The sequence below is a fragment of the Betta splendens genome, chromosome 5 (genome assembly GCF_900634795.4).
Source record: "Betta splendens chromosome 5, fBetSpl5.4, whole genome shotgun sequence".
Classification (NCBI taxonomy): domain Eukaryota; kingdom Metazoa; phylum Chordata; class Actinopteri; order Anabantiformes; family Osphronemidae; genus Betta; species Betta splendens.
In genome coordinates this window covers 5,310,398-5,332,897 of record NC_040885.2, presented here as the reverse complement: position 1 = coordinate 5,332,897, position 22,500 = coordinate 5,310,398, and the positions used below count along the sequence as shown (strand labels likewise).

At 45.9% G+C, this 22,500-nt stretch overlaps 5 protein-coding genes across 6 annotated transcripts in view; 2 read left to right on the top strand and 3 right to left on the bottom strand.

Annotated features, from left to right (window-relative positions):
• The window catches only part of p3h1 (prolyl 3-hydroxylase 1), a 5,785-nt gene extending 632 nt beyond the window's left edge, over positions 1-5,153 (bottom strand). Inside the window, exons 1-15 of one of the 2 annotated variants that reach the window (XM_029152044.3) lie at positions 4,457-5,152; positions 3,892-4,044; positions 3,518-3,707; positions 3,300-3,431; positions 2,632-2,771; positions 2,054-2,143; positions 1,912-1,964; positions 1,698-1,825; positions 1,495-1,622; positions 1,106-1,198; positions 867-1,017; positions 557-674; positions 352-427; positions 135-275; positions 1-34 (exon numbers count right to left, since the gene is read on the bottom strand). The exon at positions 1-34 is cut by the window's left edge and continues 632 nt beyond it. In XM_029152044.3, coding sequence (XP_029007877.1) covers positions 1-34; positions 135-275; positions 352-427; positions 557-674; positions 867-1,017; positions 1,106-1,198; positions 1,495-1,622; positions 1,698-1,825; positions 1,912-1,964; positions 2,054-2,143; positions 2,632-2,771; positions 3,300-3,431; positions 3,518-3,707; positions 3,892-4,044; positions 4,457-4,894 — 2,065 coding nt within the window. In that variant the 5' untranslated portion in view covers positions 4,895-5,152. Of the gene's footprint in view, positions 35-134; positions 276-351; positions 428-556; positions 675-866; positions 1,018-1,105; positions 1,199-1,494; positions 1,826-1,911; positions 1,965-2,053; positions 2,144-2,631; positions 2,772-3,299; positions 3,432-3,517; positions 3,708-3,891; positions 4,045-4,456 lie in introns of both variants that reach the window. The other variant, XM_055508954.1, reaches the window with a different exon arrangement.
• Positions 5,154-6,364: 1,211 nt separating this feature from the next.
• On the top strand, positions 6,365-8,349 carry c5h1orf50 (chromosome 5 C1orf50 homolog). Its single transcript, XM_029151426.3, has 5 exons — positions 6,365-6,548; positions 6,990-7,105; positions 7,194-7,280; positions 7,433-7,564; positions 7,709-8,349. The coding sequence occupies exons 1-5, from the start codon at positions 6,500-6,502 to the stop codon at positions 7,892-7,894; spliced, it is 570 nt and encodes a 189-aa protein (XP_029007259.1). The 5' UTR covers positions 6,365-6,499; the 3' UTR covers positions 7,895-8,349.
• On the bottom strand, positions 8,336-12,169 carry ap5b1 (adaptor related protein complex 5 subunit beta 1). The gene is made up of 3 exons (XM_029151424.3): positions 11,853-12,169; positions 10,720-11,514; positions 8,336-10,384 (listed from the first exon to the last, which is right to left on the bottom strand). The coding sequence occupies exons 1-3, from the start codon at positions 11,988-11,990 to the stop codon at positions 8,408-8,410; spliced, it is 2,910 nt and encodes a 969-aa protein (XP_029007257.1). The 5' UTR covers positions 11,991-12,169; the 3' UTR covers positions 8,336-8,407.
• Positions 12,170-12,386: 217 nt separating this feature from the next.
• Positions 12,387-17,248, top strand: nuf2 (UF2 component of NDC80 kinetochore complex). Its single transcript, XM_029151425.3, has 13 exons — positions 12,387-12,627; positions 13,281-13,355; positions 13,503-13,579; positions 13,672-13,733; positions 14,147-14,244; positions 14,383-14,456; positions 14,758-14,851; positions 14,927-14,989; positions 15,595-15,732; positions 15,818-15,958; positions 16,205-16,380; positions 16,822-16,957; positions 17,055-17,248. The coding sequence occupies exons 1-13, from the start codon at positions 12,505-12,507 to the stop codon at positions 17,160-17,162; spliced, it is 1,365 nt and encodes a 454-aa protein (XP_029007258.1). The 5' UTR covers positions 12,387-12,504; the 3' UTR covers positions 17,163-17,248.
• Positions 17,249-19,490: 2,242 nt separating this feature from the next.
• Positions 19,491-22,500, bottom strand: part of cfap57 (cilia and flagella associated protein 57) — a 10,961-nt gene continuing 7,951 nt past the window's right edge. Inside the window, exons 17-21 of the mRNA XM_029152048.3 lie at positions 20,953-21,096; positions 20,744-20,860; positions 20,100-20,234; positions 19,856-19,999; positions 19,491-19,780 (exon numbers count right to left, since the gene is read on the bottom strand). Of these exons, the coding sequence (XP_029007881.1) occupies positions 19,634-19,780; positions 19,856-19,999; positions 20,100-20,234; positions 20,744-20,860; positions 20,953-21,096 (687 nt within the window). The 3' untranslated portion in view covers positions 19,491-19,633. The remainder of the gene's footprint in view (positions 19,781-19,855; positions 20,000-20,099; positions 20,235-20,743; positions 20,861-20,952; positions 21,097-22,500) is intronic.

Sequence of the window (22,500 nt, the reverse complement as noted above, 5' to 3'; positions counted from 1 at the left end):
ACATCTTGAGCAGATCCTCAGCTTGGATCCTCTCCTGCAGAAGCAAACGGAGCATTTCAACAGAAAAGAACCATCCAGGAATCCAAAGGTTGGTGCTAGAGGGAGTGGCTGATGGGAACAGAGCGGACTGGTACCTTGTCTTCATGGGCAGGGTCCAGGGTGAACCACAGCGCCACTGCACACCTCTGACCCCGGGTCACGGCCCTGACCCCGTGTGGGTTTTCTTTCCCAGCTCCGAACCCGACCACGCGGCCACACCGCGGACGCACCTCAGCCTGTAGAGGCGGAAACAGAGGAGCCTGAGACTCACGGCTTAACTTTGCTCGATGCAGAAACAGAGTGAGGCGTTACCGTGACTGTCTTGGCGTCAAGCTCTGTGAAAATGAAGTCTCCTCCCTCAAAGTCATCATTTAAGTAGAGAATGGCGCTGCAGAGCAGAGGGAGAACAGGATGTTAGTGTGTGTGTGTGTGTGTGTGTGTGTGTGTGTGTGTGTGTGTGTGTGTGTGTGTGTGTGTGTGTGTGTGTGTGTGTGTGTGTGTGTGTGTGTGTGCCCACCTGTAGTCTCTGTGAGTGTATGCCGGAGGCTCCTTCACGCACTCGTTGAGCTCTGACACCAGCAGACAGTTGTCCACGTGGACAGAGTGACTCAGGTCCTTACGGTCGTCCTGCTTCTCTGAAGATCAGGACAGAACATAGTTCAGGCTTGATTCAACCACAAACGTCCCTCATTAACAGCAGCCTAACAATCAATGAGGGGGACACAGTCATGGGTCAGTCTGGGTTTTTAGCAGTAGCAGCTCCACAGACCCTCATCAATCCTGCCCTGAAGTCAGTGTATTTTACAGAGAGCCTCCTGCTGACTCACCCTCGATGGCGGAGCGACACACCAGGTGAGAGTAGGAGAAGTAGAGTGGCGCCTCCAGCAGGAAGTAGGACTCCAGCGCCTTCCTCACCTTCTGGCTCAGGTCCAAGAACAGACGAGCGCTGTTCAGTGGAACCTTCCCCTCCTGTCCCAGCTGGAGGAGGAGCAGGCACAAGCACAGTGTCGTTGGGGCGCTTTCATCCCAATGCAGTTTAATGTGTCTGTCTGTCTCAGCTACAGACCTTGACAGCTTTCAGGACGGTGACTCCCTGGAAGGTCTCACTGGGGGAGTGGGGGGACGGGCCTCTGTAGCCATCACCTTTCAGAGCAGCTGCCTACGGTTTGAACATGAAGACTGCATCAGACACACAGATGTAGAACGAGCAGTAGCCCTTCAGAATAAAGCTTTGGAACAACAGATCACTGCAGGGTCTGAGACCAGCAGACGGTGAAACTGGTGAGGCCTGTCCATCCTCTGGGTTTCAATCTGAGCATAAGCTCTGCTTGATGGTGAGTCTGGGAGCAGCCGTGTCCATTCTTATTACATGAGACCACCGGATGCCTGTGGAGCCCGGTGGGGTGGGGGTGGGGGGGTTCTGTGCTCATTTGGAGGCCCATGCTACTGACTCACGTTGGACAGGCTGTGCAGCTCCCTGCACTCGTCGTCAGTGATCACTCCGTCCAGCAGCACCCGCTGGGAGCCGTTGAGCTGGGAGGACGTCATGGTCACCGTGATGTTGTCATAGAGCGGAGCGCCACCTGTGGGAACAACAGAGTAGTAAATGCTGAGGTACGGACTGCGCCATGATGCACATGGTGGTCTGAGACTACAACCTTCTGGGGGAACTATCATCTTGGTCATGTCTGAGGAATCCTTTTTCTTCTCCTCAACCAGAGTCTCGATCTCCTTCATCAGACTTTCTATTTCCTCTGTGATCCTGGCTGCGGTCTTTCTGTCAGCTCTGACACATACACACAGGAGATGAAAGCAGCCATAGCATCACTTCAGCCTCAAACTACCAACATCTGCAGCATGAATGAACCTTACTTCTGCTTGTCTCTTAGTTTCTTCGGCATGACCTCCTCAGGGGTCCACGTGTCCTGAAAACCAAAGTCAAACCGCGCCTTTGCTATGAAGTCTGATATGAATAACAACAAGTGATGTGCGAACAAGAGGCCGATTCACTCACCGGATCTACAAAGGTGATCCCGAAAGCTTCGTATCCAAAGTAGAGCAGCTCCTTCTCCAGCAGCGACTGCTGAATGTACCGCTTCACCTCCTGGGAGAGGAGTCAGCAGCAACGTGTCAACACCTGTGGAACCTTTTCTCATCATGTGTTTAACTGAGTGCACGTGGAATTTCTAACTTCTGCAAATGATGGTAAATATATTAATGTTTGAATGTGAGTGTGTGGGTGGAACCAATAACTGTAAATGTATATAAAAGCATTGACATAATGTCAGAGTGCTCATGGGTAAAGGAAGCCAGGATTTCAGCCCCACAAGGAAAACAAACACAGTCATTAGTATTGATTCTATGAAGCCAATAATCTGGACATTAAGTGTCTGAGGCAGTAAAAGCCTCTATTAAGTCTTTAAAGCGCTATAAGTGCTTTTTAATGTCTCTTTAGTGCCTTGGAGAACATCCAAGTGCTAATGGAGGGAACTTGTCTTTAAGTGCATGTTGTGCAGCCTGATTAACCGCCGGTCGCTGCAGATGGAGACGACCTGCTCCTCTTTAATGGACGCATAGATTAGAGACCTGTACCTGTCTGGGTGAGATGGCGCGTGCCGCGTCGTCGCCCAGCACGGCTGAGTAATAAGCCAGGTTCTGCTTCATCACCTCGTCCTCCGGGTGGAACAGCAGGAAGGTCTTTGCACACTCTATGGCCTGCTCCAGCTTCTCACCTGCAGAGGTGGAGCAGAAAAAGGCGGTGTGAGGCCCTCATAAGTAAATGGTTGTGTGGAGGTATTTTCAGCACCTCCCATGAAGCTAGACAGATGTTACCACTGGAAAGTTAAGTCCAGGGACTTAATCCTAGTTTAAAGTCGGGGGCCGTTGTATTCAGTTAGAAAGCTGAGGTCCTATGAAGCATGTCAGTCCCTTTTTGCCTTTTATCACCTGGACATCTAGATGTTAAACCCCACCCAGACCCTGAATGGAGCCCAGCAGCTGCTAGAACAGTGGGTGAGTTCCTGATGCAAGCATTTTGGTTTCACAGTTTCAGGTGGATTTAAGCTGTTCTGTGTGTGAGACAATACTTAAATAATAAAACAACCACGTTTAATGTGTATAAACATATGATGTGTCAGGTTTATGATGTTAGTTTCCATTGTTGTTTGTCTGCAGACCCTCCTAATGACCCCTAATGACCCAATGTTTAGTGGAACAAGCGATGATGTGCTGCATCTCTTCATGCAGCGCATCACACTCACTGTTGTAGTAGGAGAACTGCAGGTAGTTGAAGTGTGAGGGGAGGAAGTCTTCGAAGGGCTTGTTCCTTCCAGCTGTGGAGGCCAAGTCCACGGCGCAGCGCTGCTTACAGTTCAGGATCTGCATGTAGTGATCTGCCACAGACACAGACACAGACACGCTCATCACCGGCCCGCCGTCAAACTCACTGCTTCTGCAGCGCCGCGGACGCAGGGGTCACCTGTCACGCTCTGGAACAGGTCCGCGCTGTACTCCATGTAGTTGTAGCCGTCGTAGTTGTAGGCGCCCTCACACAGAGCTCTGCACTCCTGATCGGCCTTGAAGTACTCGTCCACCGCCGCTTCAAAGTGCTCGGCTGCCGCCACGAAGGCGTCGTCGCTGTACGAGCTCTTTCCCAGCAGGAACTCTGACTGAGGAGAGCACGTGACAGAAAACGTCCCTTTAAGGTAAAAGGTTCATTTGAATCCAGGTTTTGATAACAGTTCTGTTCAACACATTACTGTGTCTGACAGCGGCCATTTAAAAACGGCAGCTGCGGGTGTGAGACCTGCAGACAGAAAAAGGGCCGAGAAGCCAAACACGCCACAAACCCACCATGTGCGTCCTGGCCTCCAGGTCCTTAAAGTCGGCCTCGTGCACGCCGGCCATCCTGCGGTAGTACTCCAGGTTCTGCCTCATCTCCGTGTGGTCCGGGTTGGCCAGGAAGAACGTGTTGGCAGCCGCCACGGCCTTGTCCAACTTGTGGAGCTGGAAAACAGACGGGTCATATACAGCTCCCTCATTGTATAGTATTACAATTAATCATATGCTTTGAGTATTGAGCCTCCTTTTCACCTATTGTATAATAACATAGTAAAAGGAAAGGTGCAAAATGACGCCAGACACCACATTTTATGAATTTCATTGCTTTCTGGTCTGGTGCGTAAATCAGATCAGACCCGTTCTGACTCCGTTGTAAACATCCAGCGTGTGTGAACGTGGAGCGCCCGTAAACGCAGCGTGGGCCTCTACAAGCGCTGGCTCCGCCTTAAGACGTGGCAGCAGCTCCAGGGTCCTGGGGGCTGTGGCGCCGCGGCGCTCAGCCGGGTCCAGCCGGGTCCAGCTCCCGGTGGTCCCGGTTCGGCTGCTGACCCCCCCCCCCAGTCCCCGTGACGCGTACCTTGAAATAAGCCACTTGTAAGTAGTTGTACGGGCTCCTCTTCTTAAACTCCAACTCCACCTCCTCGCTGACTTTGTGCAGGTTCGGTGAACCGAGCTGCTCGGCCTCGCAGGCGGTCACACAGTCGGCCCGTTTCAGGATCTTCTGGAAGAAGCCCAGGTCGTCCACGGAGCCGGCCCCGGGCACGGGGACGCCCACGCCGTCCAGCGGCTCGCCGAACGCGCTGTGGTTGGCGCAGCTCAGCTGGCAGCGCGTCTTCACGCCGCGGACCGTCGCTTTGTTCCGCAGCGCCTTCTCCATGTTCAGGATGACCGACAGCCAGTCCCCCTTGTAGTAGGCCTCCACCGCCGTGTCGAAGAGGAAATCGTACGGCTCCAAGTGGACGGACGCGCACAGAGGGAGGAGAAGGCACGCGACGAGCGCGCAGCGGAGCTCCATGACGGGCGGCGAAGAGAAGGTGGACGCGGGGCTGCGGGAGCCGGCGGAGGGAAGGGGGGCACGGACACGCACGTCTGTGGAGGTGGAGTTTGAAAGTTGAGCCCCTGGTGACTCCTCTCCATCCTCCACGCGCAGGACCTGGAAGTGGAGCCCGGGTCTGAACCCTGCGTTTCTGGCCTCTGTGAGCCGCTTAAAGTGGACTCATCCCAGTGGGATCAATAAAGACCGTATCTTATTGTACTGTGTGCTTTAATTTGAGTTAGGTGTGAAAAACTACAAACTGAGTCGCCTTCTTCTCTACTGTGCATCTGGCAGCATCAAAAGCTGGAAGCAAATAAGAAAAAACGAGCCCATGAGGCTCTAGAACTTTTGCAGTTTGCATAAATCACATAATTTAACTCATAATATGTTGAAAGTGACTGAACATGCAACACAACACCATCAGAACATGCACGTAGCTTCAGCTGCTTCTGTAGCTTTTGCAGGTTAGAGGCTTTTTCAGTCATTTGACCTTTGCTGTGTACACATTACAAAACATGTATTAATGCCTCTTCAGTCTTCCCTCAACAGCTTTATTATGCTACTGTACTGTGTACTAAGCTGAAGATACTGTAAATAGATGGAAGGGTAAAAATCTGGAAAGATTTTCTTCCTGTCAGGATATAAAGGCTCAATCCACACCTGCAGCATTAGCGTCATCACATTCTCAGTCACCTGAGCAACAGGACCTACTGACAATGCATTAAATATAGCACCTGGGTGATCTAATCTGTACCAGTGCTGCCTTGCAGAATCACAGTTTGTATTGAAACAGTATCTGCTGCTCTCCACCATGTATCATGTCCTTTAAGGTCACAGCTCATAATCAATCATACTGTAGGTGATAGTAGTTCCCAATCAGAGAAGACTTGGTCTCTGTCCTGTCAGTGAACTGTGGGAAACTAATTATGTGGCGACTGAGGCACATATAAATACATACATAAATACATGTATTATAAGAGCAAGCCCACACAAACCACTGAGGAGGTTCCGTTCCTCTGAAGCAGCTGGATTCTAAAACCCAGATTATGAGGAGCAGCTCAGGCTCCTTCATTCTAACGCACAACCAGCTCCACAATAAAAAAGCTTTTCAAGGAGAAGTCATGAAAACAAGCACTTAAATATTATGATAAAGAAGGTCTAAAGTTTAGTGAGATGTCTATAAACACAAACAGTATCCATAACGAAAATGACAGTGAAAACGTGTACTGTGGAAGTGGGTTTTTAGCTCTAACAGGACAGAAAACCTTCAACTGGATCTTCAATCAATGTTTTTTTCTCGCTAAATGTTGCATTTTTTATTGACGTCCCTTAACAAAAAGTCATACATGTTGTTAAGTCAGTTATTTAAACATAAATAGAATGTAAATGAACAACTATGAAGAAGTTTCGACCAACTTCTATACAGGCACAAACCGGGGCTACTGCTGCAAGTGGGCGGAGATTCAGGACCCAGCGACTCCCCCGGTGTTTTGGTCCCTTTAGTAGAAATATTAGCTGCTCAACGGAGGTTTACGTGTTACATATTTACTTAAAAACAGCCGTTTGCACTCACAAGCGAACCAGATGGACAGGACGGTGAGCCTTCCCCACCAACCGGACAGAAGCACAACCGGTAACTACGTTTAACTTCATGTTAAACTAACCAGTCTGTCATAATATCGGCAGCCTTTTACTTTGTTCCATGCACTAAGCCCACACACACACACACACACACACACACACACACACACACACACGCACACACATATATATATATATATATATATATATATATATATATATATATAGATATTAAAAGCCTTTTGAATTCAGACACGTCGCCTCAATTCAAATTAACAATATTGGAGTAAAGAATCGTGTCATAAGTCATTGATCATAGATGTATATAACTGTAGTTAGCAGTAATTATATTACAGCAGATGCCACCTTCCTCGTGGTTGTGACTTTAGGTGTTGAGCTGTTATGCAAACCTTTTTTTTGCTGTGATGTAAACTTTTTTTTTTTGCTGTGATGTAAACCTTTTTTTACTGTGACGTAATCCTATGCTTTGCAGTGACCCTGGTTGAAACCTGCAGCGTCCCCAGTGGCCTGGAGCTGGTCAGCTCCTACCAGACCAATCGAGTGGGAGACCCCACAGACCTGTTGGCCCTGGCAGAACAAGTACAGAAGGTGTGGACCGAGTTTTTTCGATTAATCATATCCTATCTGATGTATGTGGATTTAAGAGTCCTCAAAAAAACAGTGAATATGTTTTTAGGGAGATGATTTCATCAGAGCAAACGCCTGCAACAAACTGACAGTGATCGCTGACCAGATCCGATACTTGCAAGAACAGGCCAGAAAGGTATCAGCAAACACACCGGTGCACAGAAATGATTTCTTTTTAAATTGTGGGGACCTGTACACATCAATGTGAGGTCATTGGTCTTTCTGCTTTGAAGATGGTGACATTATTCTACGGCAAATGGCAGTATTTGACTTGTTTTCTCTGTCTAGGTTTTGGAAGAGGCTAAAAGAGATGCCGACCTCCACCACGCTGCTTGTAACATTGTGAAAAAACCAGGCAACATGTATTATCTGTACCAGCGGCCCTCTGGACAGAACTACTTCTCCATCATCTCTCCCAAGGTTGGCACTATGTTGATCCACTTGTTAATGTATAGAAGTCAAATAGTCTGTACATGTAATTGTCTCATCATATATATGAATAGAGTTGGCTGCTGTGAATGTCACAGACCTGATTGTGACATACTTACCATTTTTCCTCTGAAGGAATGGGGACCAAGCTGCCCACACCCTTTCATCGGTGCATTCAAACTTCAACATGACATGTCCTGGACTCCCATAGATGAGGTGGAGAAGAGGGATGCAGAGTTCGCCATCATGGACAAGCTCATCAGCCATCAGACAGCCCTACCCTCGCATACAGAGCCCAACTTCAAAGGCCTGTCTGATTGAGGCTTCCATTCATAGTGGAAGGTAACTGTAGTCTTAATGATCAATTTTCATCGAAGAAATTCCTCAAATGGATTTGACACTGAACTCACATTAATATAAGTTTATGAATTTATGGCGTCTCATCAACATTCATCACAAAGAAGAGCATCAGAGCTGCACTGTTCTCCACTAAACATCATCCAGTTAACAGTTTTTGCTCCTCACCTCAAAAAATGAGTCTTATCTTAATGAGCTGTCATCATGATACTAGTTGGCGTGTCACTAGATGTGTGTGCAACCTGCGCGTCAAGAAGTGCTGCTAAAAGCTCCACTGATCACCTGTGTGTCCTTCAGCTCACACACTAGACACTGTGGAAGCATTTTTCTCTGAGCCACACAAAGACAATTATGTGTTTAAATTGACTTCATTAATTCTTGGATATGAAAATAAAGTGCAATAAGTATTTTAAATCAAATGTCTCATTTTATTTGAAGCAGAATTAGTATTAAACTGATTGTGTAAAAAGGCAGCCTCTAGTTTTTAGATTTAAAAACCCAGTAAGAAGCATCACAGTCAGCTGCGAGTGTCGTGTGTGTTGTGATTGCCAGTAGATAAGAACCTATGTGAGACAGGAGTTGCCAGTTGTCTGTAGCGATTTTAAAGTGCACCGTGTCTTCCTCTGAGCTCACCTTCAGCAGCACGTGGGACTTTGGTGGGAGAAAGATAAGCACTTTGAATTCTTCTTTATTGGACAGCTCTGACACAAGGAAAGGAAGGAAGTGTTTCTCCATCAAGAACGACAGAGCTGCGTCCTTCAGCTGGCAGCACAACAGACTAGTAGCACAGTCAGACTGTTCCTCATTCGCTTTGCCTTCTGAGCAGATTTCCTCCCACAGTCCTTCAAACAGGTGCAGTTTTTCAGCTCGTCCCCAACTCTGAGGAGCTGGTAGAGGCATGAAGGTCTGCCGGAAACACACCTGGATGTCGGGCAGGGTGGTGTGCCATGACAGTCCATCCTGGGTGCTAAAGATGGCGCTTGCATGTAGGGTGGTGGAGTAGGGCTGTCTGGGCCTCAGCCTCAGCTTCACCACAGGTGATGGTCTCTCCCTGAAGAGACAGGGGACACTGAGGTCGCTCAGCTCTTCGTAGTATTCATCGGTGAGGTTGAAATGGAGGCGGATGCTGAAGAGATGATCAAAGCGAGAGTCACAGACTTCAACATGAACCAGACGGTAGGTTAAAGTCAGTTCTGAAGCAAAGTCGGGGTTGCTGAACTGAGCTCTGTAGGCTGCCACAGTGGTGTGAACTTGCTCTAGGCACGTCTCAGCCTCATTTGGAATTGGGGCTCTTGACTCTTGACTAGTTTCTTCTTTTAAATCAGGTTCCACCGCAACCAGCTTGAATACCACCTTCTCTGTCTGCTGAATGGTCAACATGCTTGTCAGCCCTTCACCCTCGATGCACGATAGCGAGCGTTTCTTGACCTGACGCCCTTCTTCCACAGCACCCTGCGCCAACACCTCAGCCAGCTTCTCCTTGGACAGTGTGGTGAGGAGGGTGTAGTAGAGGCGGGAGTGGTCCTGGATATCAGTGTCTCCATAGTGGCACGCAAGATGCTGCAAGATGTCAGCCAGAGGGATGAGAAGAGAGTCCAGGCTGGGGTGGACAAGCAGGCGGCGGCAAACTCTGAGCACACTGCTTCCCAAACGCCAGTCGCCGCTCGCACACAGCGAGGACGAGGACCGAGTGATGATGCTAGACAGAAAGTGGATGGTGCCGGGCTGGGGAATTTCCCCTTCCTCTGCTATGCGAGACAATATCTTCAGGTGCCAGTGGACATCCTGCAAAGTCAGCTGAGCAAGGGGGGCATCTGTGATGACTTTCTGAAGGGCTTTTAGCAGACCTAACGCCCAGCGTGACTCAGAAAGTCTGTCCTGAGTCTGGTCTGCCAGGTTGATGAGGTGTGGCCCTAGCTGGGTGTGGTGGAGATAGAGCTTACAAAGCTTCTCCATCAGGCTGTTAGAGTAGTGTTCAATGTGGTACAGGTAGAACAGGAAGAGGAAGGCAGCTCTGAAGAAGGTAACTATAATTTCCCTGCTGCCCCCGTTCTCCACAATGTGCATCAGTGAGATGAGATGTTCGTAGAGGTAGGCCACCCCTCTGTCCTCCTCCACCTCCCCTTCCCCTCCCTCCTCCAGGTGGACCAGACAATGCAGGTTAAATCGGGCCAGCATGGTGCTGCTCTCGTTGAACACGGTGGGCACCAGAGCCGAGGCCAGGCGCGGAGTCAGCAGCACAGGGAGCATCTCATCGCTTTCACCGCAGCTGATGGGACGGTTCTCAGGAAAGTGCAGGATACAGTCCATGTAGAACAGCGTCTCAGCTGTGGTCAGCAGTGGATGCTGGGAGAGCATGACCAGACGCTTGAGGATAAAAGCTTCATCTTCTGCACTGAACAGGCTGTCTGTAAATGCACACTTCAGCAGCAGAGTAGAGTGGAAGAGACAAACCTGAAAGGAGAGCGGAGTCATAAATGCTGATACAGCTTGTGGAAGGTTTCTGCCTGCGCATTTATCATACTATCTTAAATACATTAATTCACATTCCTGTGTGAGTGTGCTTTAAATGGTCTATTTCAATTAACTTAACTGGACTTCTGGAATGAGAACAGGTTTTATAAAATAGTTGTACTGTTTTTTTTTTAATTCTGTCTTATACTGGTCAGGTTCTGTCATAACAGACATCACGCTAGCTCTGCTAATTACCTTACGTTGTAATTATTTATTGTTCAGCTACTAAATGTCACAGAGGCAACAGTGAGTACAAAACTCCTCAGAAGACAAACCTCGCTTGTGCCCAGCAGGCGCAGTAGCTGAGCTTTGAATATGGATGGAGGCACACCAGGCACCATGGCAACCAACTCTGTAAGTCTATGCAGCAGTTCAGCCTGAGAAAGCGGAGTGAGTAGGAAAGACTCCTCCAACAGCGAGGCCAGGACTGAACGCAGCTCCTTACAATCAGGTCCAGTGTGCAGAGTTGGCACGGTGCCCATTGGTTCCAGAATCAGAGATGACAGTACACCTGAGTCTTTGTTACTCAACATCCCTGAATCCTGGTCTGATTCCCATGCCACTGATGTATTTCCTTCTAGAAGAGCCTTAAGATGTTCAGCACCAGCTCCAGTTTCCTGGGTGAGCTGATAGACAGCGTTCCTTAGCACCAAAGTGTGAAGTCCAGCAAATGCCTGGTGGAGCCTGGACGTTTCTTGCTGCCGAAGACCATCTATGAGCTCCAGACGGTGGCAGAGGAGTCCTGGGCTGCACGCCTCCATCTCTCGCAGACAATCACAAGATGTGGCTCTGAGAGCCCTAAGAGTGCCATCACCCTGGATGTCACCGATATCCTGGGCTATCTCAAGGAGCAGTTTCAGGAAGTCCTGAGAGGCACGAGAATGGCTGCTCACACAGGCGGTGCAGATGAGAACAGAGGTGGTGGCCAAGAGGAGGTGACAGCGAAACTCCACATATCTGGGAGGGCACTGGGTGAACACTGACATGAGCTCCAGAGCCGTTTCTTCACCCACAGAGTCTGAGGGACACAGCAGAGTGGGGTACTCACATAGTGGGGACAACAGGTGGACCTGGTGAGGGTGGGAGATATGAGTTTAGATCCATCAGTGATCATAACACCACAGATCTACAGAACTACTAACACTACTAGAAGAAAATCTAAAAGGTCTAATACAAGAGTAGCTTCTTATGCGTATGACAGAAATCACTTTAGGTTGTTCTGATTTATTTAATGATGATTTAAGCAAAGCATTCTTACTGGATTTGAAAATTTATATGAAACGTATTGGCATCTGTAAAAGTAACACATTTGTCACAGTTATGTGTGAATATGTCGTCTTTTGCTCCTTTGACAAAATACAATTCGGGTTTAAGTAATTTCTTATGTTTTTTTAACACGGGACTTTACCTTGACACTGTACGTGGCTTTGTCATCGCGGAGCTCCCGGAGCAGCTCTGCCAGGAACGCGTCTACGGTCGTCCCAGAGAGGAAGCCCGACGGACATCGAGAAAAAGCCTCAATCCTTTCGGCCCAGTTCACCGCCATTGTCGCTTAGACCCCGAGCCACGCCACGATGCAAATGTCGAGCTCACTATCTACTTCCAGTGTCATTGCAAATCACACTTTTCACTTTAAAACCAACACAAACATCCAGTAGCCGCCTGCTAATAGACACTTCCGCACATCCATGGTTCCGCGTTGTGTCACGTGAAGCTTTAGCTCTCGCGATTTTACCTCGGGAGTGTGGTTTGACGAAATCCTCTACTACTACTGTCTGTCTCTGACTCTTGCCGTGTGGATGATTATTATCATGCGTAGAAAATGAAAATAATAATTAATAATATGTTCATCAACACGTATACATTAATACAGTGTAGCTACATAGTTTCGCTAGAGGGAGCTAGTGAGTGACGAGTGAGTTAACCGAACTTGCAATAGAAGAAGAACTTGACCAATCAGACGCTTTGTTATTCGATAAGGACTCCGTTTGCTTTAAGGCGCCAACTTTGAGTCGTTATTGTCGGTAGATTTTGTTTCGCCTCCTGGCGCTTTACCAACGATGGGTGAAAATACCTTCCCTGTTTACAACGCAGATGCGATAGTAAACTTTTATCGAACGGAAGTTCTGACTGGCAACGAAGCCAAACATTTCACCAAGAGCGACCTGGCTCCTGTTCCTAAGGTAACGTCCGTCCGCTGCAACCGCTGTTTGACGCTGACGGTCACAGACGTCCCAGGCTGTAACGACGTGTGCTACACGGTCCAATACGGCGGTGGACAAACAGACCAAAGAACCGGGGACAAACAGTCCAAAGAACCGGGGACAAACAGACCAAAGAACCGGGGACAGTCAGCGTTAGCCACGGGGGCGTCACCAGATGTGCTGAAGCACAAAGAGGGACTCATTGAGCGTATTGATTTACATTAACTAGTGTGTGCAACTGTATGTGGAAAGCATCTTGTACTAGAATTCGTGCGTTGGTTCACTCTCAAAGCTGTAGTTAGTGATCGGATGAAGTTAAAATAAATTAACATCAAACAAAGTAAGAAAGGGCAGCTGTCTCAGCCTGGATGGTTGAAGTTTAGGTTATGGGTTAAAATGAGTTTCCTGAGACTTATTAAATTAAGAGTAGATCAATAATGGGCAAACGAATCAATGCAAAAAAATAGCTATTAAAAGGTCATTACACACAGCATGTATGCCAGAAGCAGGATTAGGACTCTTAACCTGTTGTTCAATGAGCTTTCAACTAAGAAATAGATTTATTGCTTTACACTCTGTTACTCTGTGTTAACAGTAGATGGTGTTAATTTACACTTTGTTATCTCTTGCAGCCCGAAGCAGTTCAGACATTGTACATGAGAGTTTTGCACCTCCTCTACCGCTTCAGACCTGAATGTCACTCTATGGTAAGTATTGTGTTGTAATCGGTAACAAATTCAGCTTCTTGTCATTTCCAACATCTTACACGTATAAGACGTGATGCAGTGCTGAATGCCACAGGTAGTCCTCACCTCACATATCTCTTCTGCTTAATGTTTGTGCTTCCCCAACAGGTTCCACTTATGGAGAACATTCAGTTTCCAGAGTATCATGAGGGGGCAACTACTATCATGAGTGTCTACATGCGCATGTGAGTCTACCAGTGCAACAGTAAACCGTAATCATAAACCTCCTATTGGTCCATTTACAGTTTGTAGTATTGTTGTCATCCTCTGTTTGTAGGCGTCAGTTTCTGCCCGTGTGTATGGTCTATGATTTCTCCCTGTCGGACCTTCTTGCCCCAAGTAAGTGCTTCTATCTCAGTTCAAAGACAGTTACACTCTGCCTTCACACATCTTTGTTCAAAGATTCCTGTTGCTATTGAAAGTAGCTGTGGTAGCTTTTTTCAAATGGTCAGTGTTTTCACTATATTATTTCACTATATAAAATGTATAAAATCTACTTTAAAGAAGTATTTTAGTGGCTAATGCCATGTTCAGGGCTGTCATGATAACAGAAGTACAGTATAAAAAACCCAGGTACTCAGTACTAGTTTCCCTACCACAGCTATAAAACCTTAATATAATCACATTGCCATTAAAAAAACTAACGTCAAAATACACCTTTCCACATCCTTATCCTCTTTGAATTCAGTGTCAGACTGCACTTGCCAGGTGGTAGCCCGTCATTTGATAACCGTCTTGCTGTTTCTTTCTAGATAAATCGAAGACTCTGACCATTCTAAGTGCCATCATGAACTTTTTGTACTTCAGGAAGCAGAGGATGACTGTGATCTTGGAGAAGCAGGCCAGATTTGTAAGTAAAATAAAAGGATGTAAACTGAGCCTGGATCAGGCTCAGTTTACAGCTGTTCACAAAGAGCTCTCTTTAATCATACTCTTTCTCTAGCTGCTGTGATGGTGATTGTCACATTACTCTGTATGTTGTTGTCAGAGGGCAGACATGGACAGACTGCAGTCTTATAACAGAGCCAACATGGAAGCAGAGAAAAAAATTGAGATTTTGATGTAAGTGTCAAATAATTCTACTACTGTTTGTAGTTGTAAGAAGCTTTCAAAGCACAGATAAGTTACGGTAGTCCCACAGTGTCTCTCTACACCCATTACCCACAATCTGTACTGTCCTTAATAACCTGAGATAATAGGACACAATTAAGTCACACCTGAATCAGTTTGTATCCTTTTTTTGCTAAACTAAAACACCTAATCTACCAAAGAATTTTTTTTACTTTATCTGAAGTGTTTTTGTATCAGTTTAGAGAAGCTGCAGTCTTCTGGATTCAGCTTGATATGTTGTCTTTGCATTCAGGACAATCCCACCAGAGCAGCAGGCCGAGGTGGATGAGCTGGCAGCTGCTCTGACTGAACTGCAGACCACCACCAGACATGAATTACAGGAAGTGGTATGTGATTTGGGCGCACTGTTAAAAAAAAAAAAAGCTGTTGTTACGTGTAAAGTAAGCTTCTTTAATTTCCAGGAGACGATAAACGAAAGCATTGGAGAGTGGAAGACCAAAATTGCAGACAAGACTCAGAAACTGGTATGTGAATATGACATGATGTTACTAATTGTTCCAAACATCTTTAAGGTTTTCTGTTAACGTGTGTGTGTGTGTGTGTGTGTGTGTGTGTGTGTGTGTGTGTGTGTGTGTGTGTGTGTGTGTGTGTGTGTGTGTGTGTGTGTGTGTGTGTGTGTGTGTGTGTGTGTGTGTGTGTGTGTGTGTGTGTGTGTGTGTGTGTGTGTGTGTGTGTGTGTGTGTGTGGGGTGTTGTGTGTGTGTGTGTGTGTTTGTGTGGGTGTGTGTTTGTGTGTGTGTGTGTGTGTGTGGTGTGTGTGTGTGTGTGTGTGTGTGTGTGTGTGTGTGTCTGTCTGTCTGTCTGTCTGTCTGTCTGTCTGTCTGTCTGTCTGTCTGTCTGTCTGTCTGTCTGTCTGTCTGTCTGTCTGTCTGTCTGTCTGTCTGTCTGTCTGTCTGTCTGTCTGTCTGTCTGTCTGTCTGTCTGTGTGTCTGTCTGTCTGTGTGTCTGTGTGTCTGTGTCTGGGTCTGTCTGTGTCTGTGTGTGGGTCTGTCTGTGTCTGTGTGTGTGTCTGTCTGTGTGTGTGTGTCTGTCTGTCTGTGTGTGTCTGTCTGTGTGTGTCTGTGTGTCAGGCCCAAATAAAGTTGGACATCAGCAGCCTAAAAGAAGAAGTTGGCAAACTTAAGTCCCAGATTGTGGAGTCTCCAGAGGAGCTGAAGAGCCAGATGGAGAAGATGAGAGAAAACGTCAAGGACATTAAGAATTCAGTCGTGAGTAAAACAACAGCTCAAAGATCGTCGGCTAGAAAAGCTTCTGTATTGACTAACGCACATTACCTGCTGCTGTTCCTTACAGAAAGAAACGGACGAATGTGTGGTGGAGCTGCAGAACATGGTGCAGAGCATGACTAACACTGAAGCTGAGATCCAGCACATATTGGGCCTTTTGCAGGACCTGGAGAGCAGCATGAACAACACCAAGCAGAGACAGGAGGAGGTACAAGCAAAGCAAAAGTGTTCTGTTGATTATTAACATCAGGGCAGATCCATTCAAAGGGATGAGTTTAGACAAAGTAAATGAAAGACAGGTTGCTGCTTTTACAACCTTTACTGTACTGAAGTAAACCTTTTTACAGTTCTTATACTCCTCTTTCCAAATGTGATCGTGAGGGTCTGAGCTGAAAACATGTCAACAAAAAACTGTTCTTGTACATAATAATTGTGCTTCTTTGTGCGTGGACAGCACCAGGAGCTGATCATTCAGCATGAGAAGAAGCAGAAAGAGCTGAAGAGCCTGTGTAATGAGGAAGTCCAGCTAAAGCGCGCACAGGCAATGAAGCTGGACAAAAAGTCCAAACTGAAGTTTCGCAGTCAGAAGAAGAGAGAGATGAAGGAGCAGCATTTTCAGGATGTTCTGGGGTATTTGTGGTGTTTCTCTTTTGTACTCTTTGACATGTTGTGGAGGGGTGGCACGGTGATGGGTAGCACTGTCGCCTCACAGTGAGAAGGGCGTGGGTTCGGTTCCCGGAGTGGACCAGGTGCCTTTGTGTGGCGTTTGCATGTTCTCCCCGTGATCACGTGGGTTCTCTACGAGTTCTCTGGCTTCCTCCCACAGTCCAGAAACATGCCTTAGGTCATTGGTCACTCTGAATTGCCCGTAGGTGTGAGTGCGTGTCAATGGTTGTCTGTCTGTGTGTTGCCCTGTGATGGACTGGTGACCTGTCCAGGGTGTACCCTGCCCAGATGCTTGATGACCCCCCAGGAACTACCCTCAGCCAGAGGCACAGCATGTCATGACAGAAAAAGTATCCCACATACATTAAAAACAGTGCCTAAAACCCCATTTTTCCTGTTGTCCAGGCAGTGTAACCAGATCCATCAGCAGCGCGCGAGGGTGGACTACAGAATCCAGGAGATCTCCAGAGAAACACAAAACCTGAACGTCACGATCCAGAGCCTGAAGGATGTTTGCAGCAAGGAGACAGAACAAGCGCAGGTACGAGCACCTCCAACACGCCTGCTCTCCATCCAGCCTTACAAGTGTGTCATTCATGCAGTAGTGTGACATGTAATGTTTCCTCTCACTGGTCCAGGCTCTCTACGACGCTGTGTGTGCTTCCATGGACAACTTCCACAGGGGGATCGAGCTGCAATCCATAGACCTTAAAAAAGACATCATGAACATGTCTGCAAACTTTTAAACAGAGTTTATTGCTTATATTACATTTCTTGCTTAATTAACCATTGTTTTTTCAATACTTAAATAAATCTGAACCGTGATACAACATTTCTGCTTTCAACTGGTTTATTATGAGTAGGCAATGAGACTATTTTACAATTTGACAATTACTTTCATATGCTTCTTCTTTAATTTATCAGCTTGTTAAGTAATTTTTATGCCTCAGAGTGGGTAATGACTGCTAATTAATAAGACTGTTTTACAGTTTATCAACTGTCCACACACCTTTTCCAAATACTTTCAAAATAAAAGTTTTAATTCTTGGTTTTCACTGGTTAAATATGGCTACATAATGAGACTACTTCATAGTTTTGTAATTAGCTGCACTGAGGTGTACTAATTGTTTCCATAACTTTAAGCCATTCTTTTATCTCTTGAACTTAAAACTATTAATTAATGAGATTTAGCTGTATGTTACATTTAGGTATATTGTGTCTTCCTGTATTTTTAGCAGTTCTTCAATTTTGGAAAATCTGTTTCAACTTTCCTTTATTTGAAATTCAACTGCTTCAGTTTCTTCTGCAAACGTTGAGCTCTGTTAAAACAACTCATTCTCTTCAAATACATTCATGTGTGCTTTACATGTTTCAGCTAATTTCAGCAATTATCCAGGAATACATTCAGCATGGCAGCATTCACTCTGCATTTTCATGGAAATTCTTTATCTAGTTATACATTGTATTGCACGGATGAAGATCAACCCTTACAGACAGAGGAGGAGTTTTACAGGCCGATGGAACCAGTAGGAAGGTTCTCCTGTGGCGTTCTGTGGAGAACCCAATACTGATCGGCCTCTGGCTGAAGGTGCTCCTCTGTCCAGCCACACACTGTGTGGGGGTGGAGGTGTCGTCTATAGAGAGGAGTTGGACCAGCATCCTCCTCTCAGCTATAGCATGTAGGGGGTCCAGCTCCACCCCCAGAACAGAACCAGCCCTCCTGATCACTTTGTCCAGTCTGTTACTGTCTGCTACTTTGTAGCAAATACTTTGTATTTGTACTCAGTCGCCACCTCCACCTCTTCGTTTTTAATAGTGAGAGGGGTGACAGCACTTCAAGATTTCCTAAATTCTATCACCAGCTCCTTAGTTTTAGTGATGTTCAATTGGAGGTGGTTCTGTCCACACCAGTCCACGATTACGATAACAGTGTTGCGATCACTGAGACTAGCTCTAGTGAACAATGGAGATATTAGAATTAATGTCTTAAGGAAACAATTTAATTTAAAAAATTATGAAATTTACAGTGTGTGTTTGGAAATATTCACTACTGCAATGTATAAAGAGGCAACTAGCCTCTATTCTAAAACTTTGCTTTGAATAAAATGGCTTCTTGTATAGTTTTGGAGTAATCCATTAATAAACTATCTTACAGTAAACAGCCTTGACATCAATAGCTGAACTTTGACTTTCAGCTTATTACTGTATACTTTTTTTCACACATTAGAGCGTCAGAACATCATCCTTGCTTGACAATCACCCTCTTCCCCCAATATGATTCAGTGTCATCCCTAAGAACAGTGGTACTTGACTATGAAGTACTAAATAGTACTTTGAGGCAATGATAATCTACTCATTTAAGGAACAGGATTTATTAAAAACCAAGGTTTGCTCATTGGCATTTTGTTTATTTACCATATGACAGTTTAGTAGTACTTTACTCATAAAATGTATAGTATATAATAATATTAGTTATTATTAGTAGTATATGAAGTACTAAGTAGAACTATGAAGGAACTGTGATGTACCAATTGCAAAACTTTTTTTATAAATTTTATTAAAAGGTCCAAATTTGGTCATTGACATAAATTCAATTTACTGTGCGATAACTTGGAAATAATAGACTAGACTTTTGATTTTAAACAATCAATTGAACGAAAGATACACGGACCGGGATTAATTTAAATTCTGTTGTTTTTTTTCTGGCGTTTTTTTCATAAAGCTCACGAGACAGAGAGTAGGCAGCTCCAAGACGTCAGAAAAAACATATGCGTAAACGAGCGGAGGAGAAGGGCACAAAATCACGATCTCGCCTCGAGCACCGAAACAACTGCCTCTCCGGCGCAAACTCACGTGAGCCAGAGAGGCGGGTAATCGCGATCGCGTCCTGAGGGGAAGTGAAGAGGTGGGTGCCAACCTGGCCACGGCCCAGGCGTGACCCACCTTAGCAAGAACCGAACCCCTTTCATGCCCTCTGGCCAGGGGACCTTTGCTTTCCCTGCAGCAACTCTACATTTAAAAGGTTTTAATTGCAATTAGTCTCACATGAAGATGTCTTTAACTTGAGGTTAACATTAGTGTTGATTGCTTTTATTTTTTGTAATATCTCAGCAAACACAAATGAACAATATTGCTGCATAAGAAGGTTTTTTTGTCTAAAATCCAGATATTTTATCCATCCTCTGTTGTCCTTGGTAACGACCTTTGACCTTTCTTGTTAGAGCTCCTTTTTGGGCCCTTCCTCCGAGTTGGGACGAGTCTTCTTGACTGTAGCCAACTGGGCTTTGTACTCTTTGAGCTGCGTCCTGAGCAGACGCAGCTCCTTCCGCAGGTCGTTGATTTCTGTGATCAGACTCACATTTTCCTGCAGACGCCACAGTCACCGTTAGTCTTTCATACTTTGCTCATCATCGGGATAAGTGAGATTCTGCAGACGTACCTTCATGATCCTGACATAGACTTCTTCGTGTTCCTCAGCAGATTTAGTCAGCCTGATCTTCAGAGTATTTACTGTCCTCTCCAGGTGATCGCGGTGATCAGAGAACACCTTCAGAATGTCTTCATCCACACCGCTCTTCTCCACCTTGGAGGGACACGCACAGTTGACATGCTCTCCATTCTAACAGCGCGTCTATGTCTACAATGCACACAGCAGTGGAACCTGTTCTTCATGAGCAACTCACCCCCACAGCTTGTGTCACATAGTGAGCATAGATCATCTGCAGGCTGTCCTTCAGCTTTTTGGGGTCCTGGATGAAGCCAATGCAGTTATGAAGGTCCGACTTGAAACGTTGAAGATGCGTCTCCAGGTTTTTCACCTGACCACAACAAGTTATTACGTAACCTTAAGCATATGACATGTTAACTATGGGAGACCAACTCCTACTGTATGAGTAAGTTCTATAGAAAAGCTAAAGTCAAGTGAACCTATCCTTAAATGTCAGTGAGTTCAAATGTTTAGTATGTTTTAAACGTATTAAACTACAAGTGGACAATTCTAAATATATAGTCTGAAACATCCCATCCTGAGGACCGTTCCTGAGCAGAACTTAGCTTCAAACTCACATCATCTGAAGTTATCAGTGTAAACATTTCCATGTATCATCGGTAAAATGTGAGCAACATTTACTGTTTCAGCAACAAACAGGAGCTCGAGGGCAAAATTCCTGGCTCCCCTGTTACCAAAGTGTCTTTGGGCAAGGCAGTAACCCCAAGTTGCCCCCAGCGTCGGCACTCTGCCCCTGGAGTTAAAGCGTTTGAGCAGCAGTGAGGTAGAACAGCTGAGAGCATGTAATGCAGCTGTTGTTAGACGTGTTGGAGCGCTCACCTTCTGCGTCTCCTTCTGCATCTCTTTGTCTCTGGCTCTGAGTTTGAGCTTCAGCTCCGTGATGCTGAGCTTCAGTTGAGTGTTGCTCTTGTTGAGCTGCACCAGCTCCTCTTCCAGCTGTCAGAGACCAAAAACACTGTGTCACGGTTAACAGTCGTTTCCTTGTGGTGCTGGATCTGTCCAGCTTTCAGCCGCCGGCGTCTACGCACCACATGGATCCTCTCCTTCTTTTTACTGATGTCGTCTCGTTGAGGCTCCACCTGCTTCTCCAGATCGTTCTTCTGGAAATCGAGAACAAACCTCAACTTCTCCAGTTCCTGATTCTTCTTCTTCAAGCCTGCAATGGTCCTGTCCTGCAAGGACATGTAATAGATTTAGTTGCAAACTATACAGGTGATATTTCTTGTGTCTCACTGCAGGATGTTCATCTCAGAACCACACCAGCATAAAGCAGAGGCAACCAGAGAAAACGCAAAATACGTGTTTGATATCTGTAAAACCCCCAAAGAACCAAATGTATGTCTTCCTGAATTTCACAGCCAGGTCCAGAGCCTTCACAGGTCAACAAACTCCTACACCTGGAACCATTGTCATGCTGCAAAACCTGATGACCTGACGTTCCCCCTCAGGGTTCCCTGGTAAATGCCCTGTACTGATTTTAGCTTTTCTACTTTATTGGTAACACCCACACACACAAACACAGATGGCAGCTGTTTGACCCATCACTGTCTTCTTTTTTCAATGTACTGAATTTACCAAATATATTGTCATCTATTTACTTAAAATGACAGTAATCAACAGGCCACATTGGACAGTCACTTTATTACATTGCTCTAGTGTCTGTTGGTTATGGTTTGGGCTCAATGAGTGTGGGGAGTTCAGAGGATCACAGGGGATCTGTGCTGATCGTCCTGTGATTTGCTTATTTCTCTATGTTGAGTGTAGGGCTGCAACTAACAATTATTCTTTCAATTAATCTGATTAATTAAATTTAAAAAAAAACTAAATATTATTGATGTTTTGCTTATTATTTTAACTATTTTTTGATTCTTTAAATCAAACAAAACACAAAATCCAGCATTTGAATAATAAAAAAACGTATATATAACAATATCCAGAAGATAAATAAACAGAGCAAACATAGAGTTTTGTTCCAACGTGAAGATCTGCAGCAGCTCCAGTCAATCTGACTGTGGGAGAAAACCCACGAAGACACGGGAGAAAATGTAAACTCCACACAGATTCCTGGGCTCCTTCTGGGTCTGAGGCAGTGACAACCACTAAAAACCATGCTGTGATATTTTAATGCTTTTGTTACATTTAGTGTCTGCACCGTTTAGGTTGTGCTGTTCTGTGGTGGCGCCGTTCATCCCTATGTAGTGAACAAGATGATGCGCAGTCAGCTGACGCTCGCAGCGGAGCAGATTAAGTAACAAAGTAACATTTAACACAGCACGTAATGAAGAGTCTTCACGTGATGATAAACAGCGTTTGTTCCCGCTGCTACATCCGGGACACCAGTGTTTCATTCTTACGTTCTCCTGTGTCGCTGTAGTATTCACAAACCACCAGCTGAACTTTGTATGACTTGCAGGTTAACGTTGTCTTTGTTTGATATTTAAAACTTTCTCCTGCTGCCGCTTGTTTGTTTTTACCAGCGGCTGTGTTATTTTGCCGTCGCGCTGCCCATTGTCAACTGCTGTTCCCATGAAACAGGACCACTCACTACTTTGGGCAATTTAGAGCCTCCAATAACC